This window comes from Polypterus senegalus, chromosome 3, assembly GCF_016835505.1.
Source record: "Polypterus senegalus isolate Bchr_013 chromosome 3, ASM1683550v1, whole genome shotgun sequence".
In the NCBI taxonomy this organism is placed as follows: domain Eukaryota; kingdom Metazoa; phylum Chordata; class Cladistia; order Polypteriformes; family Polypteridae; genus Polypterus; species Polypterus senegalus.
The window spans coordinates 151,595,366-151,616,847 of NC_053156.1; the positions used below are offsets into that span (position 1 = coordinate 151,595,366).

The window sequence follows — 21,482 nt, forward strand, 5'->3', positions numbered from 1 at the left end:
CCAAGCCACCTGCACATCACACTTTCTGTGGTGTATCATGTACACGTACAATAAAAAAAATATTCAGAAAATGAACAAGGAAGAATGCAATAGAGCCCAACCACAATGAAACTGTCTGGATTACCACAAACCAGTTATCAGTTTTTAATTTATGAGGAATCACTCTTGCTTAGGATATGGCAACAAAAGAACCCAGGACATTTTTCAGTGAGTAAACTCAATCAATGACACTCACTGATACCAATAAATCAGAAAACACAAAAAGAGACCATGCAAGTTTCATGTAGACCATGGCACTGTGAGGCAGGAACAACATCTCTGCACTACCAATCTGCCTGTGCTAAAACATTTGTACAAAGCATGAACCTGATTAAAATTAAATTTATACCTAAAATGTCTGTTCAGTTCTTGTATTTTGATTGCAGTCTTTCTTTTGCTAGACACTGAGGCACATGTGTGCATTATCATTTTAGTGCAAGTGGCCAATATCTTTGTGAAATAATATAAACAATCATAACTGTGACTTTTTTACAGAACCGAGTCAGCAATTGATATCTGAGCATAATTATTCAATATAAAGGCTTGGCGAGGACTTTCCAAGGTGAATCCAATCCTTGAAACCTGAAAGGTTGTGTCACAAAACTCACAATGAGACATAGCAAGGTTTGGGGCAGCCACCCATATAATTTGGTATCCTGGCTGCAAATCGTCTTTTAAATAATAGCACTGCTGTGCTCAAAACCGAGTCCAATACAGAACTGAGGGAATAGGGAAAAGGTGGAGGCTTTTAAAGGGGAACACAGGAAGTGAAGTCAAAGGGGTCGGGCTCATAGAGGTCTTCTGTCATTGGTGCGAGCCCGGACGTGACATCACAGGGGCCGGAGCCAGCAAGGTCTCCTTCCATTGGCTCGGTTCCGGAAGTGACGTCAAGAGGACCAGGTGGAATCTCCCGTGAATGGTCTGCAGGCAAGGGAGAAAAAGAGTCAGTGCACTCTGCCACATCCCGGTATGTCTTGGAACAGTCCTTACTCAAGCCCTTTTGCTGCCTCCCACGCACGTGTGTGACAAGGCCCCCCCCCACCCCAGACCCTTTGGGTCAGGTGACCCTGACCAAGTGGTTGTGAACCCGAGAGAGGGCATCAGCGTTGGCGTGAAGAGTGCCCCAACGATGAACAAGTGAAACTTGTATGGCTGGAGATGAAGAAACCACATGGTGACCTGCGGATTTGACTCCTTGTGCAGGGCCATCCACTGTAAAGGAGCATGGTCCGTGACAAGGGTGAATTCCCAGCCCAGCAGGTAGTACCTCAGCTGAGTAATCACCCATTTAACTGCCAAAGACTCTCTCTCCACCGCCGCATACCTGGTCTCCCGGTCCAACAGCTTCTGGCTCAGGAACATAATGGGATGATCCGCACCATTGACGTTTTGGCTCAACATTGCCCCCAGGCCTGCGTCCGAATTGTCCGTCTGGAGGATAATATGTAAGGAAATGTTAGGAGCTTTCAAAATAGGTGCGGACGTAAGGGCCTGTTTCAAGTCACTAAATGCAGCACCTGTCTTTTCAGTCCATTCCACAATGTTCGGGGCTCTCTTTTTTGTCAAATCAGTCAAGGGCGCCGCTCTCTCTGAGAACTGGGGCACAAACAGGCGGTAGTATCCCGCTAACCTGAGAAAGGCTTGGACCTGCCGCTTGGTTCGCGGAGGGGGCCATTTCCAAATAGCATCTACTTTGGAGCACTGTGGTTTCACAGTACCCCGACCCACCAGGTAGCCTAAATACTTGGCTTCGCTCAATCCGAAGAAACATTTCTTGGGGTTGATACGAAGTCCGGCCTTACCAAATGTCCGCAATACCGCTTTTACCTGCTGTATGCGCTGGAACAGATGACCATGTCATCCAGGTACGCAGCACTGTACGAGTTATGAGGCCTGAGCATTTTGTCCACCAGACGCTGGAAGGTAGCTGGAGCCCCGTGTAACCAAAATGGAAGGACATGATACTGCCAGTGTCCACTAGGGGTGCTAAACGTGGTCTTAACCTTCGCGGAGTCCGTTAAAGGAACCTGCCAGTACCCCTTTGTCATGTCCAGTGTGCTCAAATATTGAGCCTGTCCAAGCCTCTCGAGGAGGTCGTCCACTCATGGCATTGGATAAGCATCGAATTGGGAGACTTGATTAAGCCGACAGAAGTCATTGCAAAACCTCCATCTCCCGTCAGGCTTAGCGACTAACACAATAGGGCTGGACCAGGGACTATGACTTTCCTCGATTACACGTAGTTCCAGCATGTGTTTCATCTCAAGCTCCACTTCAGCCCTTTTTGCCTTAGGAAGCCGATACGGACGTTCTTGGACTATAACCCGGGATCTGTCACAATGTCATGCTCAACCAGAGAGGTCCGTCCGGGACTTTAATTCACTACCTCCAGGACAGACAGGATAACTGCTTCGAGCTCCCATCATTGTCTGGGACTTAAATCCGCACCAAAGTTAAGGCTAGCCGGGTGAGCAAAGAGTGAGCGGGGCTGACCGGAGGAGGGTTCGGGATCCCTGTCCTTCCACGGTTTCAGCAGGTTTACATGATAAACCCGCTCCCTTGGCCAACGATTAGGTTGACTCACCAGATAGTTGAGCCCTTTCCTATCCTTAACTTCGTAGGGACCTTGCCAATGGGCAAGTAACTTAGAGTGGGAGGTAGGTACTAGGACCATGACTCAATCTCCCGGGCGAAACTCCTAGAGAGATGTGCTATGGTCGTATAACGGACCTGTGCTGCCTGAGCTTTTTCCATGTGCTTTTTAAGGAGAGGCCGAACCTTACCAAATCTATCGCGTAACTGCGTGATATATTCTAATATATTTGTAGAGGGAAGAGCCTCTTCTTACCATCCTTCTTTTAGGATGTCCAATATGCCCCGGGGTTGTCGCCCATACAGTAATTCAAAAGGGGAGAACCCCGTGGATGCCTGAAGGACTTCCCGATAGTCAAAAAGGACGAGGGGGAGGAGCTGATCCCAGTTCCTTCCATCCTCGCTGACCACGTTACGCAGCATTTGTTTGAGAGTATGGTTGAACCTCTCCACCAAACTGTCGGTTTGAAGGTGATATACCATGGTCTTCAAATGCTTTATTTTCAGTAACTTGGCAGTCTCCTTGAACATCTCCAAGGTAAAGGGTGTCCCCTGGTTTGTCAAGACTTCTTTGGGGATGCCCACACGTGAAAAGACCCCTAGTAATTCCCGTGTGATGGCTTTGGAAGTAGCTGAGTGCAACGGAACAGCTTCAGGGTATTTGGTAGCGTAATCCACAAGAACTAAAATGTACTTGTGTCCTCGGGCTGAGGGCTCTAGGGGTCCAACTAAATCGACCCAATTCTGTGGAAGGGAACATCAATCAGGGGAATAGGAATGAGTGGAGCACGATCCCTCCTAGGAATTTGTCGCAGTTGACACTCCGGGCAAGAAGTGCAAAAGCGATGAACCTTCTCATTGATACCCGGCCAGTAGAAGTGGAGCTTGATCCGCTCCAGGGTTTTCTCGGTGCCCAAATGGCCTCCTAGGAGGTGGGCGTGTGCTTACTCAGAGACCTGCCGCCGAAAGATCCGTGGAATCAACAGTAACCGTCTCTCTTGCCCATCATGCACTGCTACCTGACAGTAAAGGTCATTTTCCAACACAAAGTCAGGACCCTGTGGCATTGGCTGGTTAGTGCGCTGGCCGTTGACTAGGACCACTGCATTTTTTTGCAAACTTCAGGGAATCGTCATTCCACTGCTCCCTTTTAAATGAAGCCGGTGTCTCTCTAAATTGAAACCGCAAGAGGGAGAGAGGGTCGGCGTCGACCTCAAGGGTTGTGGCTGCCTCCCATTCTGCCGCGGCACCGGTGGATGACGTGTCGGTCCGGGAGTTGCCATGTCACTCAGGGCTGCCGCTTCGTCTCTCTCCACCGGCTGATTACACGGCGTGGAGGCAGCTTGAGATGGCTCATCCCCGTCCATAACTAGGCCCAAGTTAACCCCAGGAGTGGTATGTGTCTCGCCGCTTTTAATATTAGACCAGTCCCGCCCTAGTATCAGCAGGTGTGCGGGATTCAGATGGACGGCCACGGTTAGTTTTTGTACCGATCCCCCGTAACTGATGACACAAGCAGTGGAGCTGTACCAACAGATGTCTCCGTGGACACAGGTTATACTGGTTTTAATCATTAACCACTGTTGCGGCAGCACAAACCGGCAGGCAATAATGGTAATGTTGCTACTGGAATCAAATAAGGCTGTGGTCTTGTGTCTGTTGACGATCACCATGCCAGTATGTGGGACCGCCAATGGATTAGCCAGAGCACACCAACCCCTCCTCGTCCTCCACCTGCAATCCTCCTTGCCTGCAAGTGGTTTGTGCGGCCACGGCTCCGGGGACGCCGATACAAACTCCGGGTTGTACTTGGGACGTACTCCAGCTGAGTTTGACAAAGGGACAGTTCTGCTCCCCCAGAGTGTGAGGCCTCCCTTTGTGTCTCCAGAAGCTCTATGAGTTCTGCCATGTTCTTAAACTGCTTGCCCCAGACCGGCTGGGTGGAGCCATGGGGAAGCGCTTTCAGGAATAGATAGCAAGCTAACTGCTCTATTATGTGGTAGGGCTTGTTCTCAAAATGGCCGCAGCCACTGCCCTACCATTGGCCAGAAGGACCAGGCTTGTTTGAAGGTCGGCCGCTCTGGGTCCAACCTTCACTTTTTTACTTTTTCCACCTGCCAGTCTGGGGCACCCCTAGGTGGTACTTGGGGCTCTGGTTTCACAGGGAGGCGGGCACTCTCCTCCAAAACAGCATAGTACCGTATATATCTTCTAGTACTGGCCGGCTTCTTATTGACGCTCGTTTCCAATAAACGCCGGGTTTGAAAAGATGGCGCGACAAATAGACGCCGGTCTCTAATAGTAGCCGGTCTCCTTTAAGCGCCGGTCTATAGTAAACGCCAATCTCCAATGACCCACCGCCTTTTTCGTATGCTAATCCTCTTTTCGTACCACCTGGCTACCGCCCTCCTGCAGTGAATCATACAGTAAGTACCTTTTCGTGTCAATAATGTTTTGTCGTCGGATACTATCGAGGAGGGGGGGAAAGTCAAAAAGAAACTTCTTTGTGTACATTTTGCCCTTTCGTCTCCACGTCAATCATAACCCCACAGGGAGGGCAGAGGTGGCGGGAAGAACATGAAAATGCCATCTTCGACACATTAATCCTCTCCTTTGACCAGGGAAGAAGGGGCTGTATTGTGGCCAGACAGACAGTACATGATCACATGAAAAACTCTGCACCCTCTTCCTCGGTGACCTGTTAACCTTTACCTCCACTGACACTTTTGCCTTCGGAAGGGTCGTGCGGGTGTATGTTCGTGTCACTGTGTTCTTGTGGCCCGTGTTTATAGTGTGAGCGATGGGAAGGAAACGGTCATTTGATTTAGCATTCAAACTGTGTGGTAACATATGCAAAAGAACATTCAGGCGAAGAAGCTGCACGACATTTTGGGGTGGATCCAAAACGTATCCGAGAATGGCACAAACAGATGACTGATATTGAGAAAACGGCGGCAGAAAAAGGTGCCAGAAGTAAACGATTGCCTGGTGAAGGAGCTAAGAAAGTGAGTGAAGAATTAGATGAACTGGTGTTAACGTGGATTATTAAACAAAGACTGAAAGGTGCACGTGTCTCCAGGAAAATGGACCGCACGAAAGCAAAGAGGATTTTTGATACGGAGATTGATGATGCTTCAAAAGGAAAAGAAACATTCGTAGCCAGTGCTGGCTGGCTTGACAAATTTATGAAACGCCATCATTTATCGCTCCGTCAGAAGACATCGCTGGCGCAGAAGGATCCAGAACAAGTTATTGACAAGCTTGTCTCTTTTGTGATGTGGGTTGCCAATCAGCGAACTGCAGATGGAGTTGAGGATGGCGAAATCATTGGAATGGACGAGACATCTGCTTGGTTCGACATGCCCGGTTCTACAACAGTCGAATCAACTGGCAATAGGAGTGTTACATTAAAAACTTCTGGTAACGAGAAATCTCATTTCACTGTCACATTGGCAGCAAAAGCAGATGGCACAAAATTGAAGCCGTTTATTGTATTTCGGGCGAGAAGTGGCAAGACTACATGATGTCCAAGAAGCTGTGGTAGCGACCTCAACAAACGGATGGATGAATCAGGAATTAACAATAATGTGGTTGCAGAAAGTTTGCAGTGTTTTCTGTTTCCGAAAGAGACTTCTTGTCTGGGACGCTTACCGCTGTCACATCAGTGAGGAATCGAAACAAGAGTTGAAGAAATATAAAATGTCAACGGCAGTTATCCCTGGTGGTTGCACCAAGTACGTCCAACCTGCTGGTGTTGTTTGGAACAAGCCCCTCAAAGACAAGCTTCGAGAGTTGTATGATAATTAAATGGCAGGGGAAGAAGATAAGGGGTTTACAGCTGGCGGAAATTTGAAAGCGCCGGCACAGCGTTTGTTAGTAACGTGGATAATATCAGCTTGGCAAGAAATCACCCCAGAAATGATAAGAAAATCCTTCAAGGATTGTGGAATCATCAATGCATGCGATGGATCTGAGGACCATCTTATCCACTGCTTTAAGGAGGGCCAGCCATGCCATGCTGGGAGTGCAAAACTGATTACTGCGCGACAACAAGCAATGGGAGTACCTGTATTGCCATCACAAGAAGAGGAAGATGAAGAACTCACAAATAACAAAGCAATCATTACCTATTCAGACGAGTAGATGGTAAGTACTGTACTTTATTGTATCTTATCCAGTCTCATGTCGTAATGTATACGTATATGCGTGAGTTCGGAGCTTATTGCATTTCCTTATGTTCCGCAGGGGACTTGTCGGGCTGATGAGCGCTTTCGTGCGAAATTCGGACTGGTGCAGGTCAGTGCTGGTGGCATCATTGCCAAGAAAGTTGACGTCTACCGTACCTGTTTTTCATGCTTACAGTAATACCGTATACTGCTTTAATAAGACCATACTGCTGTACTGATAATTTCATTAAATCCTGAAATGTTCATCCAGTGTTGTTGCCTACATTTTGTGACAGTAAATACGGTACCATACCGTATTTTACTGCCAAATGAACCCCGTTTACCCATCACCATTCCGTCTGTGAGGCAAATAATAGCAGGTCTCCAACAACCGCCGGTCTCTTTTAAACTCTGGGCCGTCCGAATAATTTTTTGAATAAACGCCGGGGCTACTATTGGAAGATATACAGTAAGCCTCTTTTGTCTCCCCCCTCCGAAGCAGCCCACCTCTGTGAGCCCATCCCACACACTCCCTGGCCTCTCTAGATTGTCTGGTTAAGCGTGCCGAGAGCGGAGTCCATACCGGGTCTTGCCGAACCACGGGACACCTTCCCCACCTGAAAACTCGGCCCCCGTACGCTCCCACTTGGGTATATTGTAGGTCCTGCCCCGTTCTCCTCCGAGACTTCTCCATCCTGCCGACTACGCAAGTGTCACAAAACTCACAATGAGACATAGCAAGGTTTGGGGCAGCCACCCATATAATTTGGTATCCTGGCTGCAAATCGTCTTTTAAATGATAGCACTGCTGTGCTCAAAACCGAGTCCAATACAGAACTGAGGGAATAGGGAAAAGGTGGAGGCTTTTAAAGGGGAACACAGGAAGTGAAGTCAAAGGAGTCGGGCTCATAGAGGTCTTCTGTCATTGGTGCGAGCCCGGACGTGACATCACAGGGGCCAGAGCCGGCAAGGTCTCCTTCCATTGGCTCGGTCCCGGAAGTGACGTCAAGAGGACCAGGTGGAATCTCCCGTGAATGGTCTGCAGGCAAGGGGGAAAAAGAGTCAGTGCACTCTGCCACATCCCGGTATGTCTCGGAACTGTCCTTACTCAAGCCCTTTAGCTGCCTCCCATGCGCACGTGTGTGACAGTTGCTTTGAAGGAAGAAAAACAGAGAAATGAAGTGCAGACCATTTTAAAAATAGCAAAACCTTACAAATATATGTTGCCTTTTGCTTTTTTCCTATTTAAAATGATATGAATATACTGTTTTGCTATATATGTGTGGTCTCAAGACATGGATCAATCCCTGACAACATTTTTGGCTTGAGAAATTGATGTACTCGATAGGGGTGAAAGCTTTTTTCATGTTGGGACCCTGGTACACATTACCTCCATTATGAAGGAAAAAACAGCAGGCTAGTTATTTTTGTAAATTTACAATATATACTTCACTTTAAAATGCAATGACATGTAGCAAATAATTATACAGAATAACCATGAAGAACTAAGTTTGACTTTAAAAATACCAAACGTATTTTTTAAGTAAAAATGTATTCAAAATAAATCATATAAGATGAAGCTATGCCTTTTTTATTCATTTTCAGAATTTTTTGTGAACGATTTTTGCTATAATAATAAGTATGGTACAAAAATATTTTAATAATTACAATTTCAAGACCGAACTCTGCTTCTGGCAAAAACAAATCTTTCAGTTTTGGATATATTGTCAAGACTGGAAGGTATTAAACCTATGGCAGCATTAAGGTAAAAATAGTTCTAATTTTAGATGACTTGAAACCATAGTTAACACTTCTAACTGTAGCTGAAAACATGCCCAATATGTAGTAGCACCTTCTACCTAACGGAGAGGCAAGGTCCCACTCTATAATAAAATCCTCAATTTCAAGATGTAGTTAAACATGAATAGATATCATGTTGCATTTCCTGCATGTATACATTTACATTACAAAGTATTCACTAAACAGGAACCATAAGGATGTTGTATGTTACTTTTATTTTAAGTACAGTGGAACCTCAGTTTGCGAGGAACTTGGTTTACGAGTGTTTTGCAAGACGAGCAAAATTTTTAAATAAATTTTGACTTGATAAACGAGTGATGTCTTGCAATACGAGTAGTATGGATACACTTTATCTGCTGAGCATCATGTGATCACAACTGAGCAGATTGTTGTTCTCTCTCTTGCCGTGTGTGTGTGTGTCTCTCTCTCTCCTATTCTCAGTCTGAGTCTGCGTGCCTCACTTATATAGTCAACAGCCGTATGAGCGTATACTGTTTAATACAGCATTGTGACTGTGTGTGTGTGTGTTGTGAAGTGCGAGTCCCCGTCTTGCGCCCCAAAACACAAAGCGGAGTCTCAGTACTTTAACAACACCAGCTTTATTCAGCGTCAGAACGGGAAACGGCGCGGTTATTTATTGTAGCGGGATCTTTATAATGTTCCTTGTATCACCCATTGACGGCAGGCGTCTGCAATCTTTTTGGATATGCTTATATTGCGAACTGCTACAGCGCTGGGAGACTGCGATTGCTTTGGGACACTCTTCCGCGTGTCGTACCGTTGGGTGGAATCCCACAAGAGCTTAGAAACTCACTCATACCAGCCATGATTCTTTTTAAAGGTAAAGTGCAGGTTAATTTGTTTTATGTATTTTTACTTTATATTTTGTATTAATCATTTTTATATGAATAGTTTTGGGTTGTGGAACGAATCATCTGAGTTTCCATTATTTCTTATGGGGAAATTCACTTTGATATACGAGTGCTTTGAACTGTGAGCACGTTTCTGGAACGAATTATGCTCGCAAACCAAGGTTCCACTGTATATAAAACAAATGACTAACAAGACTGGCATATTGAAGAAGACATGAAAGCCACAGCTCAGAGAGGTACTAACAACCTCTTTTACACATCATGTTTTAAAAAAAACACCTATGAATTGACAAACAGACAGAACTTTATTTGTCCCAGGGATTTTGTAAAGAAGCTCTTTAAATAAATAAATAGACAGATAAATAAATAAATATACACACACAAACTTTGGACTGAACACACACAGGAATGACTACAGTGGGGAAAATAAGTATTGAACACATCAACGTTATTGTTTTAATGGGGATATTGACATGAAATTTTCACCAGACGTCGGTAGCAACCCAAGTAATCCACACACACAAAGAAATCAAAACAAATAAGTCCATAAATTAAGTTATTTGTAATAATGTGGAATGACACAGAGAATAAGTATAGAAAACGCATACTGAAATTTATTGAACACTTAGTAGAAAAGCCTTTGTTGGTAATGACAGCTTCAGTAAGCCTCCTGCATGGAGAAACTAGTCACATGCATTGCTCAGTTGTGATTTTGGCTCATTCTTCCACACAAACTGTCTTCAAATCTTGAAGGTTACGGGGGCCTCTTCTATGATCTCTGACCTTCAGTTCTTCCCATTGAGTTTCAATTGGATTCAATTGGGCCATTCTAGCAACTTTATTTTCTTTCTCTGAAACCAATTGAGACTTTCCTTGGCTGTGTGTTTGGGATCATTGTCTTGCTAAAATGTCCACCCTCATTTCATCTTCAACATCCTGGTAGATGACAGCAGATTCTTATCAAGAATGTCCCAGTACATTTCTCTATTCATCCTTCCTTCAATTATATGAAGTCTGCCAGTATTATATGCTGAGAAACAACACCTTGATGATGTGCAGTGCCATGTCTCCTCCAAACAGGGTGTGTACAATGACACCCAAAGAGTTAAATTTTGGTCTCATCTGACCAGACTATATTCGTCCAGTATTTCATTGGCTTATCCAAATGTTGTGCAGAAAACTTTAAACAAGCTTCAACATGCTTTTTCTTAAGCAGTGGAGTCTTGCGCAATGAGCGTGCATAGAGGCCATAGCGGTTGAATGCATTACTTATTGTTTTCTTTGAAACAACTGTACCTGCTAATTCCAGGTCTTTCTGAAGCTCTCTGCGAGTGGTCCTTGGCTCTTGGACAACTCTTCTGATTAATCTTTTGACTCCTCTGTCAGAAATCTTGTACGGAGCACCTGGTCGTGGCCGCTTTTTGGTGAAATAACTTTCTTTCCACTTCAGCATTATGGCCCCAATGGTGCTCACTGGAAAATTCAGAAGTTTAGAAATAAGTCTGTAACCAATTACATCAGTATGTTTTGCAACAATAAAGTTGCAAAGGTCTCGAGAGAGCTCCTTGCCTCTACCCATCATGAAATGCTTCTTTTGTACACCTTGATAATGAGAAACCTTTTTATAGGCCAACAATTAGGACTAACCCAGCTGATTAATTGAAACTGTTAAGGGTCACTTTCTAAATACTGACAGATTTCAGCTGGTTTCTTAGCTTTCCATTACATGTTCAATATTTTTTCCCTGTGTCATTCCACTTTATTACACATAACTCAATTCATGGACTTATTTGTTTTGATTTCTTTGTATGTGTGGATTACTTGGTTTGTTACCGACATCTGGTCAAAATTTAATGTAAATAGCCCCATTAGAAATATATTTACTGAGAAAAATGTTGACACATACAATACTTTTTTCCCCCGCTGTATAAAGCAAAAAAATTAAAAAGAAAGAAAAGCTCTGACTTGGCTGTCACATTCATAGTGAGGCATTATGCAGACATATCACTGTTGGAATAAAGAAGCCCCAGTAGCATTTCTTGACACACTGACCAATTATCTGGTTGAAAGCGCTTAGTATTAGTGTGTTCGAAAGAGGATGTGCAGCATTGTTCATAATGGCAGTTTTGTTTATATTCTCTCCCTTGCTACTACTATAGATAATTTAAATCTATGTATCAAAGTAATCTCAATCAAATTAAAGTGAAACAAGTTGTAATAGCTAGCTTTAAGTCATTTAGGATTTAATTATTAAAGGCTCATTCCTGTACTTTTTATTCTTCTAAATAACTAGAAAACCACTAATATTTATGAGCCCAAGGCTAGGAATGTGAAAACTAATTAAGTGAATATGATACGGTGATTAGATGATAGTCATTGCATGTGCCAGGTGGCAAGTGTGGCCTTCGAGTCAAGATAATATTGACGTGAGATGGATAGAAAGTAATTATACATAATGAGCATAAGGAAATATTGGTGGAAAAAGCAAACCAACAGGATGAGGGAGTGTCTTAGGAGTCAGATACTAATGAAAAATGTACAAAGCAAGGTTGTTTAGGGATAGGAATTGTAATAAATATGAGGGCAGTCCAGACTAAGGGGCTCACTGCATTGAACTGAGACAGCAGAATAAAGTCTTATTCTGATTGCTAATCCAAAACATCGGAGTGTTTTCTTTTAGATGAGAATGAGTTTTTCCCCACGACACTACCTTCAGGGTGTCCACGGTGCATCACATAACTAAGCTTGCCCTTTAAATCAGATTGATGTGAAGGATGTCACTTCCCACATTCTCCTAAGAAAAAAGAGCCTGCTCTGCCCTTTCTTATATACAGTAGTTCATCTGTGTTCTGAGCTCAGTCCAACCTGTCACTAATGTGGACCCCCAAGTACTTGTAGGAGTGGATCATCTCTACATTGAGGATCCTTGGTGCAACAAATGTCAATAAAAATTGCAACAGTAGTCAGTGTGTGCCAGATAGGGTTTTTTTCAAAACTTCATACAAGTCATTCATAAAATGTCTGTTCTTTCTGGATCACCGCTTTTTCATTTAAGAATAAAACTAACGTTACATATTTCATTTTTGTTGCATTATGGGATGGAATGAATAGAGTGAACTGGATTTTTACTGTATTTCTGAAAGATAATGGACAATTCAGACATGTTAAAAAAACACAGTTGTCAAATATATGTATGTTAAAAAAAACACACACGATAACCATCCTGTCATTTATATCAAACTTACCAAGTCATCATCCCCTTCTGATAGACCATAGGATGGAAGCATGGCTCCTTCTAGAGTTGTACTTTTAAAGACACCCTTAATTTTATTACCAATTCTGCTTATGCCAAAAGATTCTCCACGTTTAGTAGTACTCCTAAAATGATTCCCAAAAAAAATACACACAAAATAATTACTGAACATGCTACTATTTTTAAATGGGACATTCAAAGCAAAGATGTTAGTAATGAAAGATGTATTACTTTTTAAGTATTTAAAAAAATAAATATAAGTACGGGGCTGGTAGGTGAGACTTACCTGATGTTGATTCAATGCAAATTCAATTCCATGCATTTAGAAAAAGTAAATATTGGCCATAATAAATGGTTGAAAACTGTATAATTTAGCTTTTTTGTGCTAGTTATATTATTTGAGTTTCTCATAAAGTGTAAACCATGTTTGCAATATTAACTGTGCCCAAAAATATCTTGGTTCTGAAATATTTATAAAACAAGAAAACCGAGGTACTGTTATCCATTACTCTTTAAATATCAATTTTTAGTGTATATTCTTTTCTGTATAAAATACTGCTTGTATTTAAAAAAAACTACTTTGACAATGAATAAATCTGACATATTCAAATGAACATCAGAAAAATAAGTTCTATTCTCGAATTCTTCTTATAGAAACTATTATCCTTATATCTTTCCCTACTAAACATAATTTGTTTACCTTCTGTGTTATTTAATTTAATTTATATTATTTAAGAAAGCAACCTGAGCAGCACAAATTAAGAATTTATAACCTAAATAGAAAGTAGCAGCCAAAAAAAAAACCTATCCATTTCAAAAGTAATATGTAAAAAATATAACAAATATTGCTTATGTTTTTCAAAGAGTAAGGAATGACAGATATCAGAGGATTTCGACAGCACAATCTTATCAATGCAGTTATTTCCTATTAAAGAAAACAGCTCTGGCTTGATATATTTCAAAAAATACAAGACTCTGAAGGATTTATTCAGTTGAGTAAACTAAAGAAATAACTGGAAAATCTGAATACAACAAATTATGAAACACAACAGTATATCAGTTTATGTTGATTTACAACAGGATGAATTGAAAAGTTAATTGATTTAGTCAGGGAAGCTTAGTAAGTCTCTGATAAGGACTTGTGACTTAAAGTCTTCAAGGTTGTCTGCTAAAATAAATGGCTTCTGAAAAGATATACTTAACCAAACATTAATGTTATATAAAACTATATAATATTTCATTATTTAGTAGAAGAGAATGTGCTTTTAAACCTAAAAAATACCTTTATTTATAAAACAAACATGTAAAACAATTCAAAGTACAGGATTACATTCAGCACTAGTAGTATTTAAAAAAAACACAGAAACGCTCAAAGGCCTTATGCACAGTGAAAAATGCCTAAAAACATTCTCTAGTAGACCTGGGTACAGTATGATCCTGCCCTGCATCACCTCTTCCCACTTATTTAATACTAATCACATGTTTTACATTTTAAAAATGGTCATTCTTAATATTTCACAATATGAATAATACTGAAAATAAATTGAGAACTGCATTATTTTAAACTGTTAGTAATTAGAAACAATTTCCTCTCTATATAAACAAAATGTTATGTGCAACCTAAATGGGACATAATTGTGTTAAATAAATATAATTTACGTAAACATTTTCTAAATTATTATTTTTAATGGTGCAACTCATAATAAGATAATAATTTACAATTAAACAAAGTCAGCACACTGCTCTAAAACGTGTAACACAAATGCATACAAAATAAACAGCTTTATAAAATGTTAGTTGAAAACAGTGGAACATGCTTAAGCAAACACAAAAACACACAGAATTATGTGGGGGCCTATTACAAAGTAACATGCAGGACTAAAACAGGCACATGGTTTGTAAAGGACCCTGACTTACTTTAAAGTAGCAGGGAGAGAAGGAAAAATGCCAGATGGGAGTGTTAGAATTGACTGGACATGAGGGAAAACAGATGCAGATGATGACCCTGGTTTCATGGTGGCTTGTGCTATGGATGAACATTCGAGGCACCCCTGCATATAATCCTTTCCAGTGCTAATGTTTTTTAAAGAAAAAAAAACACAAAAACACAGATATCCAGCGCAGTGCCCATTTGTGAAAAATGAGAAACAGATATTAGGTCAAAGAATGCATCTGCAAGCAGGGGTGCTCAGCAGCCACTAACAATTTAGCAGTTGTTGTATATTTTTTCTCTTCCGTAATTCATGCTGCCATTAAGTATTAATACTGCCTTAATAACAAAGAGGGCTTATAAAAATAATTCATTTGGAACTTAAGCTATAATAAATTATAATTCATTTTCTTTTATCTCAATTTTTACTTTCAAAGTATATCTAAAATAAATAGGACTGAATACAAAGTCAAACAAATTAATCATACACTGTTGACACAGGAAATTTAGGTTCACAAACTTCTGGATGAACAAACAGCCAGTGTCAAATATATAGTAAAGATTATCCACTATATATTACACCCAGTAAGCTTTTATTCTAATACAATTATCTCCTAAACAAGTACTGTATTATTGAACAACAAACATTCTTTTATTTATGAAACAGATGTCATATTACTGGATTGATTATCTATGCCTGGCACTTGAAGCAGCCTCCTCTAGAATGGATAAAAGACAATTTCTCTGTGCCTGTTGATATCCTCAGGTTTATGTCTATTAACTGCTATCTTCAACTTAACCGCATATATCCAATAAGTGTGAAAGCTAATGAAAAAATGCTGCATTGAGTAAATCATTTCTTTGTTCATGTCAAGATAGTAACAGGCTATAACATCCATCTGCAAAAAACTTACTTTTCTAGCTGAGGCAACCAGGCTTATATTCAGAATACCCAGGTAATTAACATAGTTTACAATGTCATTGACCTTAACAAGGATTCAGGCAACAGTAAAATGCCCCAACAGCAACAATGATAAACCAAAATATTTTACAGAATATTTCTTTAGATTAATCTTATTCTGATGGCCAACCCTAACTAGTGTTGATTTTGTAGACCCTATCATTTGTGCATGGTGACAAAATGAAATAATGCTCTCCTGCTAGTTTTTAAGATTTTACACTTACTGATTTAGCTAAGCTTAATAGTGCTAAGTGGAAAGTGTAGCATGTGAGTAATCATTTATTAGTTACCAGCTTGGTAAAAACTAACAATAATATGTCAGTTATATGACTTTCCCACAAACATTTTTCATGTGTCTTCTTTCATTTTACACTAAGGTAAATCCAAAAATAAAATTATTTAGTACTGAATTCTGCTCCAACAGTTTTATGGGTGATTAAATTTGCTGACTTTTATTTAAATTGAATAAAAGAAACAAGGATCCTATAATCTATTTATTTTATACGCCTTATTTTGTTCCACTTTATAAAGTATAATAACAGTATTTAAGCTGACTAGACTTACCCTTCAGTATTGGAATGTATTTGGCAGGTAAGACAAAACAAAACAAACAAAAAAAAAAAACACTTAAGATCAGGAAAACATCAACTAAATTATTTCACACCAGATAACTTGACTACAAAAGAACTACTGCTTCTTTAAAGTGAGTTTGTATTGTTTTTGTTGTATCTGTGCATCACTTCTTATTATTTCACAAAGCTGCAGGTATAGGTACAGTATGTTTTGAACATGCACTGTTGTCCCTAGGTATTAATAAAAAGATAAATTAAATTTGATGTAGCCTTAGAGCTACATCATAATTTTGGATGTTTTCCTTTAGTTAGTCTCACAGCCAGCTCAACATGTGAAAATCTTAACAAATTTCTCATTTTTATTTTCAAGTTAAAAGACGGAAAATATTGTAGGTCTTTTACATTTAAGTATATGTTTTAAGTACCTTATACAAAGTCACCCAGTTTCTCACAGACATGTAAAACAATAAATATATGCTTCTTGTCTATGAAAGGTTAAACTTATTACCATATGCGCATATTAGAAATTGTCAGCAATGAATATTGTGTCTTTGTTCTGTAGTGCATAAATACATTTGCTCCAGCTCACTGACTTTAGAGAACTTGAACATTCTATGCTAGTGTCCTGTCACAGTTTTTCTACATAATGGTGATATTCTAGTTGAAAGAGGATTAAAAGCTAAGTTTAGGTACACTTCTTAAGAAATATTAAATTATACTTCTTGCAATGTTTGTTTATATAAAAAATAAACAATGTTGTGTGATGTTTAATATGTCTACACATCAAATGTTTTGTACTTTGAAAATTTCATATACACAAGCATTTAATTACAGTTCATCAACAGCTTCAAAATTAGGGCACGGGGTGTGTGGGGGCTAGTGTAGTGAAGTACAGCTGCCTTTTGCACTAGGACCTTCTATGATTTTGCAGTTTTGCAGATGCAGTTTAGGTAAAAGATGTAATCTTCATATTAAGCATACTAGAATTTTTACTTACTTTTGTTTCTGATGACACAGGTTTTTATCTGACAGTGCAAATTAATATGAGATTGAATGGGGGTTCCTCAATTGGACTGGTGAATAGCAAGGATGGCTGAAAATAAGTGTGCCCTGGAGTGGACTGGCATCAGGCCACAGTTGGCACTTGCCTTGCACCAACTTTTGTCAGCTCTGAAAATAGCTGAAATGTTCCACAATGAATTTTCTATTTCTAATCTGCATAGAAACAATGCAGCAATTGAATGAAGAATTAACGGTTGATTTTAAAACATGGGCAGCATAGTGCCATAGTGGTAGCACTGCTGCCTTGCTGCAAGGAGACCAGAATTCACATCACATCCCAGGTGCTCCATGCATGGCATTTGTGTGTTCTCACCTGAGTCCATGTGGATTTCCTCCAGATGATCCAGCTTCTTTCCAAAATAAAAAAAAAATCACTGGTTAGGGGACTAGGCATTACTAAATTGGCCCCAGTGTGTGCGTGGGGGTGTGTGTGTTTACTCTGGGATGGACTGGTAACAATATCCAGGTGTTGTTCCTGCCTTACATCTTATGACTATTGTGATGGACTCCAGCTGGCCTATGACCCTTTTCTGAATATGTAGTGTCAGAAGATGGAAGGATTTTTAGACACTTCTGATATACAAATTATGTTGCTGAAGACAGGATAGAGAAGAGACACTTGCTATTATAATAGCTCCTACTAAGAAACATATTACAGTAACTTTGATATGCAAATTATGTTGCTGAAGACAGAGAAAAGAAGAGATACTTGCTTTGTATATAAACTCCCACTGAGAACACTGTCTACAAAAAAGTGTATATAGTTGTGTAACCTTTACCTGAAAAGCTTAAAGCAATGAACACTCAACTGTTTACAGAAAATAAACCGCTACTCGATATAATTATAAAGGGCAATATAAGACAAATTTCATTCAATCTTAAATAAATTGTAAAATACAGTGATTTCTTAGTGTTGTTCTTTTTGTTAGAAAGGCAGTATTAAATATTGCTTTATCAAGCAAAGGCAGTTATTCAAAGCGTGGAGTTAAAATGGTGGCTTCAAGGGACATTTATTGTATCATGCTAGCAGATACTTACCGGATATCATCCAAACTCAGGCTATTTCTGCAATAACAGGTACAGGGAATTACTAATTGCTGATACACATGGCAATTTAATATTAAGACAAATTCAAACAAGCAACACAGACTAAATTTTCATTTAAGGCAACGAAAGATCTAGATGTGGTAGTCTGTACCGAACTGTCCATATACCATGAAATAAATAAAAAATACGATATGACACGATATATTATAGTAAAAGGGACACATGTGAAAAAACAATGTTTCACAAAGTACTCTGCAAATATGTTTAAAAGTTTATGCGCATTTTGTCAATTTTAAGATACAGTATATCTAGGCAGGTGAAATGCATAACATTTTTTTATACATTTTGTTGAATATATATATATATATATATATATATATATATATATATATATTTACAGAGACACACACATACATAAATATATATATATATATATATATATATATATATATATATATATATATATATATATATATATATACACACACATATATATATACATACACATATATATATATATACAGTGGTGTGAAAAACTATTTGCCCCTTTCCTGATTTCCTATTCTTTTGCATGTTTGTCACACAAAATGTTTCTGATCATCAAACACATTTAACCATTAGTCAAATATAACACAAGTAAACACAAAATGCAGTTTTTAAATGATGGTTTTTATTATTTAGGGAGAAAAAAATCCAAATCTACATGGCCCTGTGTGAAAAAGTAATTGCCCCTTGTTAAAAATAACCTAACTGTGGTGTATCACACCTGAGTTCAATTTCTGTAGCCACCCCCAGGCCTGATTACTGCCACACCTGTTTCAATCAAGAAATCCCTTAAATAGGAGCTGCCTGGCACAGAGAAGAAGACCAAAAACACCTCAAAAGCTAGACATCATGCCAAGATTCAAAGAAATTCAGGAACAAATGAGAACAGAAGTAATTGAGATCTATCAGTCTGGTAAAGGTTATAAAGCCATTTCTAAAGCTTTGGGACTCCAGCGAACCACAGTGAGAGCCATTATCCACAAATGGCAAAAACATGGAACAGTGGTGAACCTTCTCAGGAGTGGTCGGCCGACCAAAATTACCCCAAGAGCGCAGAGACGACTCATCCGAGAGGTCACAAAAGACCCCAGGACAACGTCTAAAGAACTGCAGGCCTCACTTGCCTCAATTAAGGTCAGTGTTCACGACTCCACCATAAGAAAGAGACTGGGCAAAAACGGCCTGCATGGCAGATTTCCAAGACGAAAACCACTGTTAAGCAAAAGAACATTAGGGCTCGTCTCAATTTTGCTAAGAAACATCTCAATGATTGCCAAGACTTTTGGGAAAATACCTTGTGGACTGATGAGAAAGTTGAACATTTTGGAAGGCAAATGTCCCGTTACATCTGGCGTAAAAGGAACACAGCATTTCAGAAAAAGAACATCATACCAACAGTAAAATATGGTGGTGGTAGTGTGATGGTCTGGGGTTGTTTTGCTGCTTCAGGACCTGGAAGGCTTGCTGTGATTGATGGAACCATGAATTCTACTGTCTACCAAAAAATCCTGAAGGAGAATGTCCGGCTATCTGTTCGTCAACTCAAGCTGAAGCGATCTTGGGTGCTGCAACAGGACAATGACCCAAAACACACCAGCAAATCCACCTCTGAATGGCTGAAGAAAAACAAAATGAAGACTTTGGTGTGGCCTAGTCAAAGTCCTGACCTTAATCCAATTGAGATGCTATGGCATGACCTTAAAAAGGCGGTTCATGCTAGAAAACCGTCTTTCTGCAAAGATGAGTGGGCCAAAATTCCTCCAGAGCGCTGTAAAAGACTCATTGCAAGTTATCGCAAATGCTTGATTGCAGTTATTGTTGCTAAGGGTGGCCCAACCAGTTATTAGGTTCAGGGGGCAATTACTTTTTCACACAGGGCCATGTAGGTTTGGATTTTTTTCTCCTAAATAATAAAACCATCATTTAAAAACTGCATTTTGCGTTTACTTGTGTTATATTTGACTAATGGTTAAATGTGTTTGATGATCAGAAACATTTTGTGTGACAAACATGCAAAAGAATAAGAAATCAGGAAGGGGGCAAATAGTTTTTCACACCACTGTACATACATATATATATACACATACATACATATATATATACATACATACATACATATATACATACATATATACACATACATACATACATACATACATACATATATATATATACACATATACATACATATATATATATATACAGTCGACCCTCAATATACGACCGGCCTGACATGCGAACAACTTGGTTTACTACCAAAATTTTTGTTTTGAATTACGACCAACATCTTGTTTTACGACCTGAATGCAGTCACATGTATTCGCTTGTGCGATTGTTAACAAACAGCCGAGAGCGTTAGTAAGCGTCAGTCGGAGCCCAGATACATGTGTTTGTGGGCGTAATTTCGTGCAGTGCGGTGATTTATATAATTTATTTCGATAATTGCTAAGGAAGGAAGATAAGGTAACGAAGGTAAAGGAAGCAATCATAATCGAAACGAAGAAGGAAATTGTGCAGAAATATGAGAGTGGCGTTCATTTGACTAATCTCGCTAATATGAACAGCATGTCGAAATCTACCATCTTGACAATTTTACAAAGAAAAGATTTGTATAAGGAAGCTCCTTCCAAACAATAACCACCTTCCATTTCATTCTCCTCTTCCTCCCTTCCTGCAATCCAAAGATGTTAACTTAAATGGTGAGTACAGTATGAAATTGTTGTTTCTGGTAGGCTAGGCACTTTTTATAACTTTTTGGTTAGTACATTAGAAAAATTATTGGTGTTTTTGGTAAATTATGCACATTATACAACCCTTTTTTACTATGAAAAGGTTAAGTAAGTGTTGCTGTGGGATGTTTGGAACACATTATGGGTATTTCCATTATTTCTTACGGGAAAAATAGTCTTGACTTACAACCAACTTAGCACACCATTTTTGAAGGAACTCGGCTGGTAGGTTGTTCCAAACATCTTGGAGAACTAACCACATATCTTCTGTGGATGTAGGCTTCCTCACATCCTTCTGTCTCTTCATGTAATCCCAGACACACTCTATGATGTTGAGATCAGGGCTCTGTGGGGGCCATACCATCACTTCCGGGACTTCTTGTTCTTCTTTACGTTGAAGATAGTTCTTAATGA

At 39.8% G+C, this 21,482-nt stretch overlaps 1 protein-coding gene across 2 annotated transcripts in view; it reads right to left on the reverse strand.

The window, feature by feature from the left end:
- The window catches only part of snx14 (sorting nexin 14), a 217,900-nt gene that overhangs the window by 81,844 nt on the left and 114,574 nt on the right, over positions 1 to 21,482 (reverse strand). Inside the window, exons 16-17 of one of the 2 annotated variants that reach the window (XM_039748069.1) lie at positions 18,286 to 18,312; positions 12,715 to 12,847 (exon numbers count right to left, since the gene is read on the reverse strand). In XM_039748069.1, coding sequence (XP_039604003.1) covers positions 12,715 to 12,847; positions 18,286 to 18,312 — 160 coding nt within the window. The remainder of the gene's footprint in view (positions 1 to 12,714; positions 12,848 to 18,285; positions 18,313 to 21,482) is intronic. The other variant, XM_039748070.1, reaches the window with a different exon arrangement.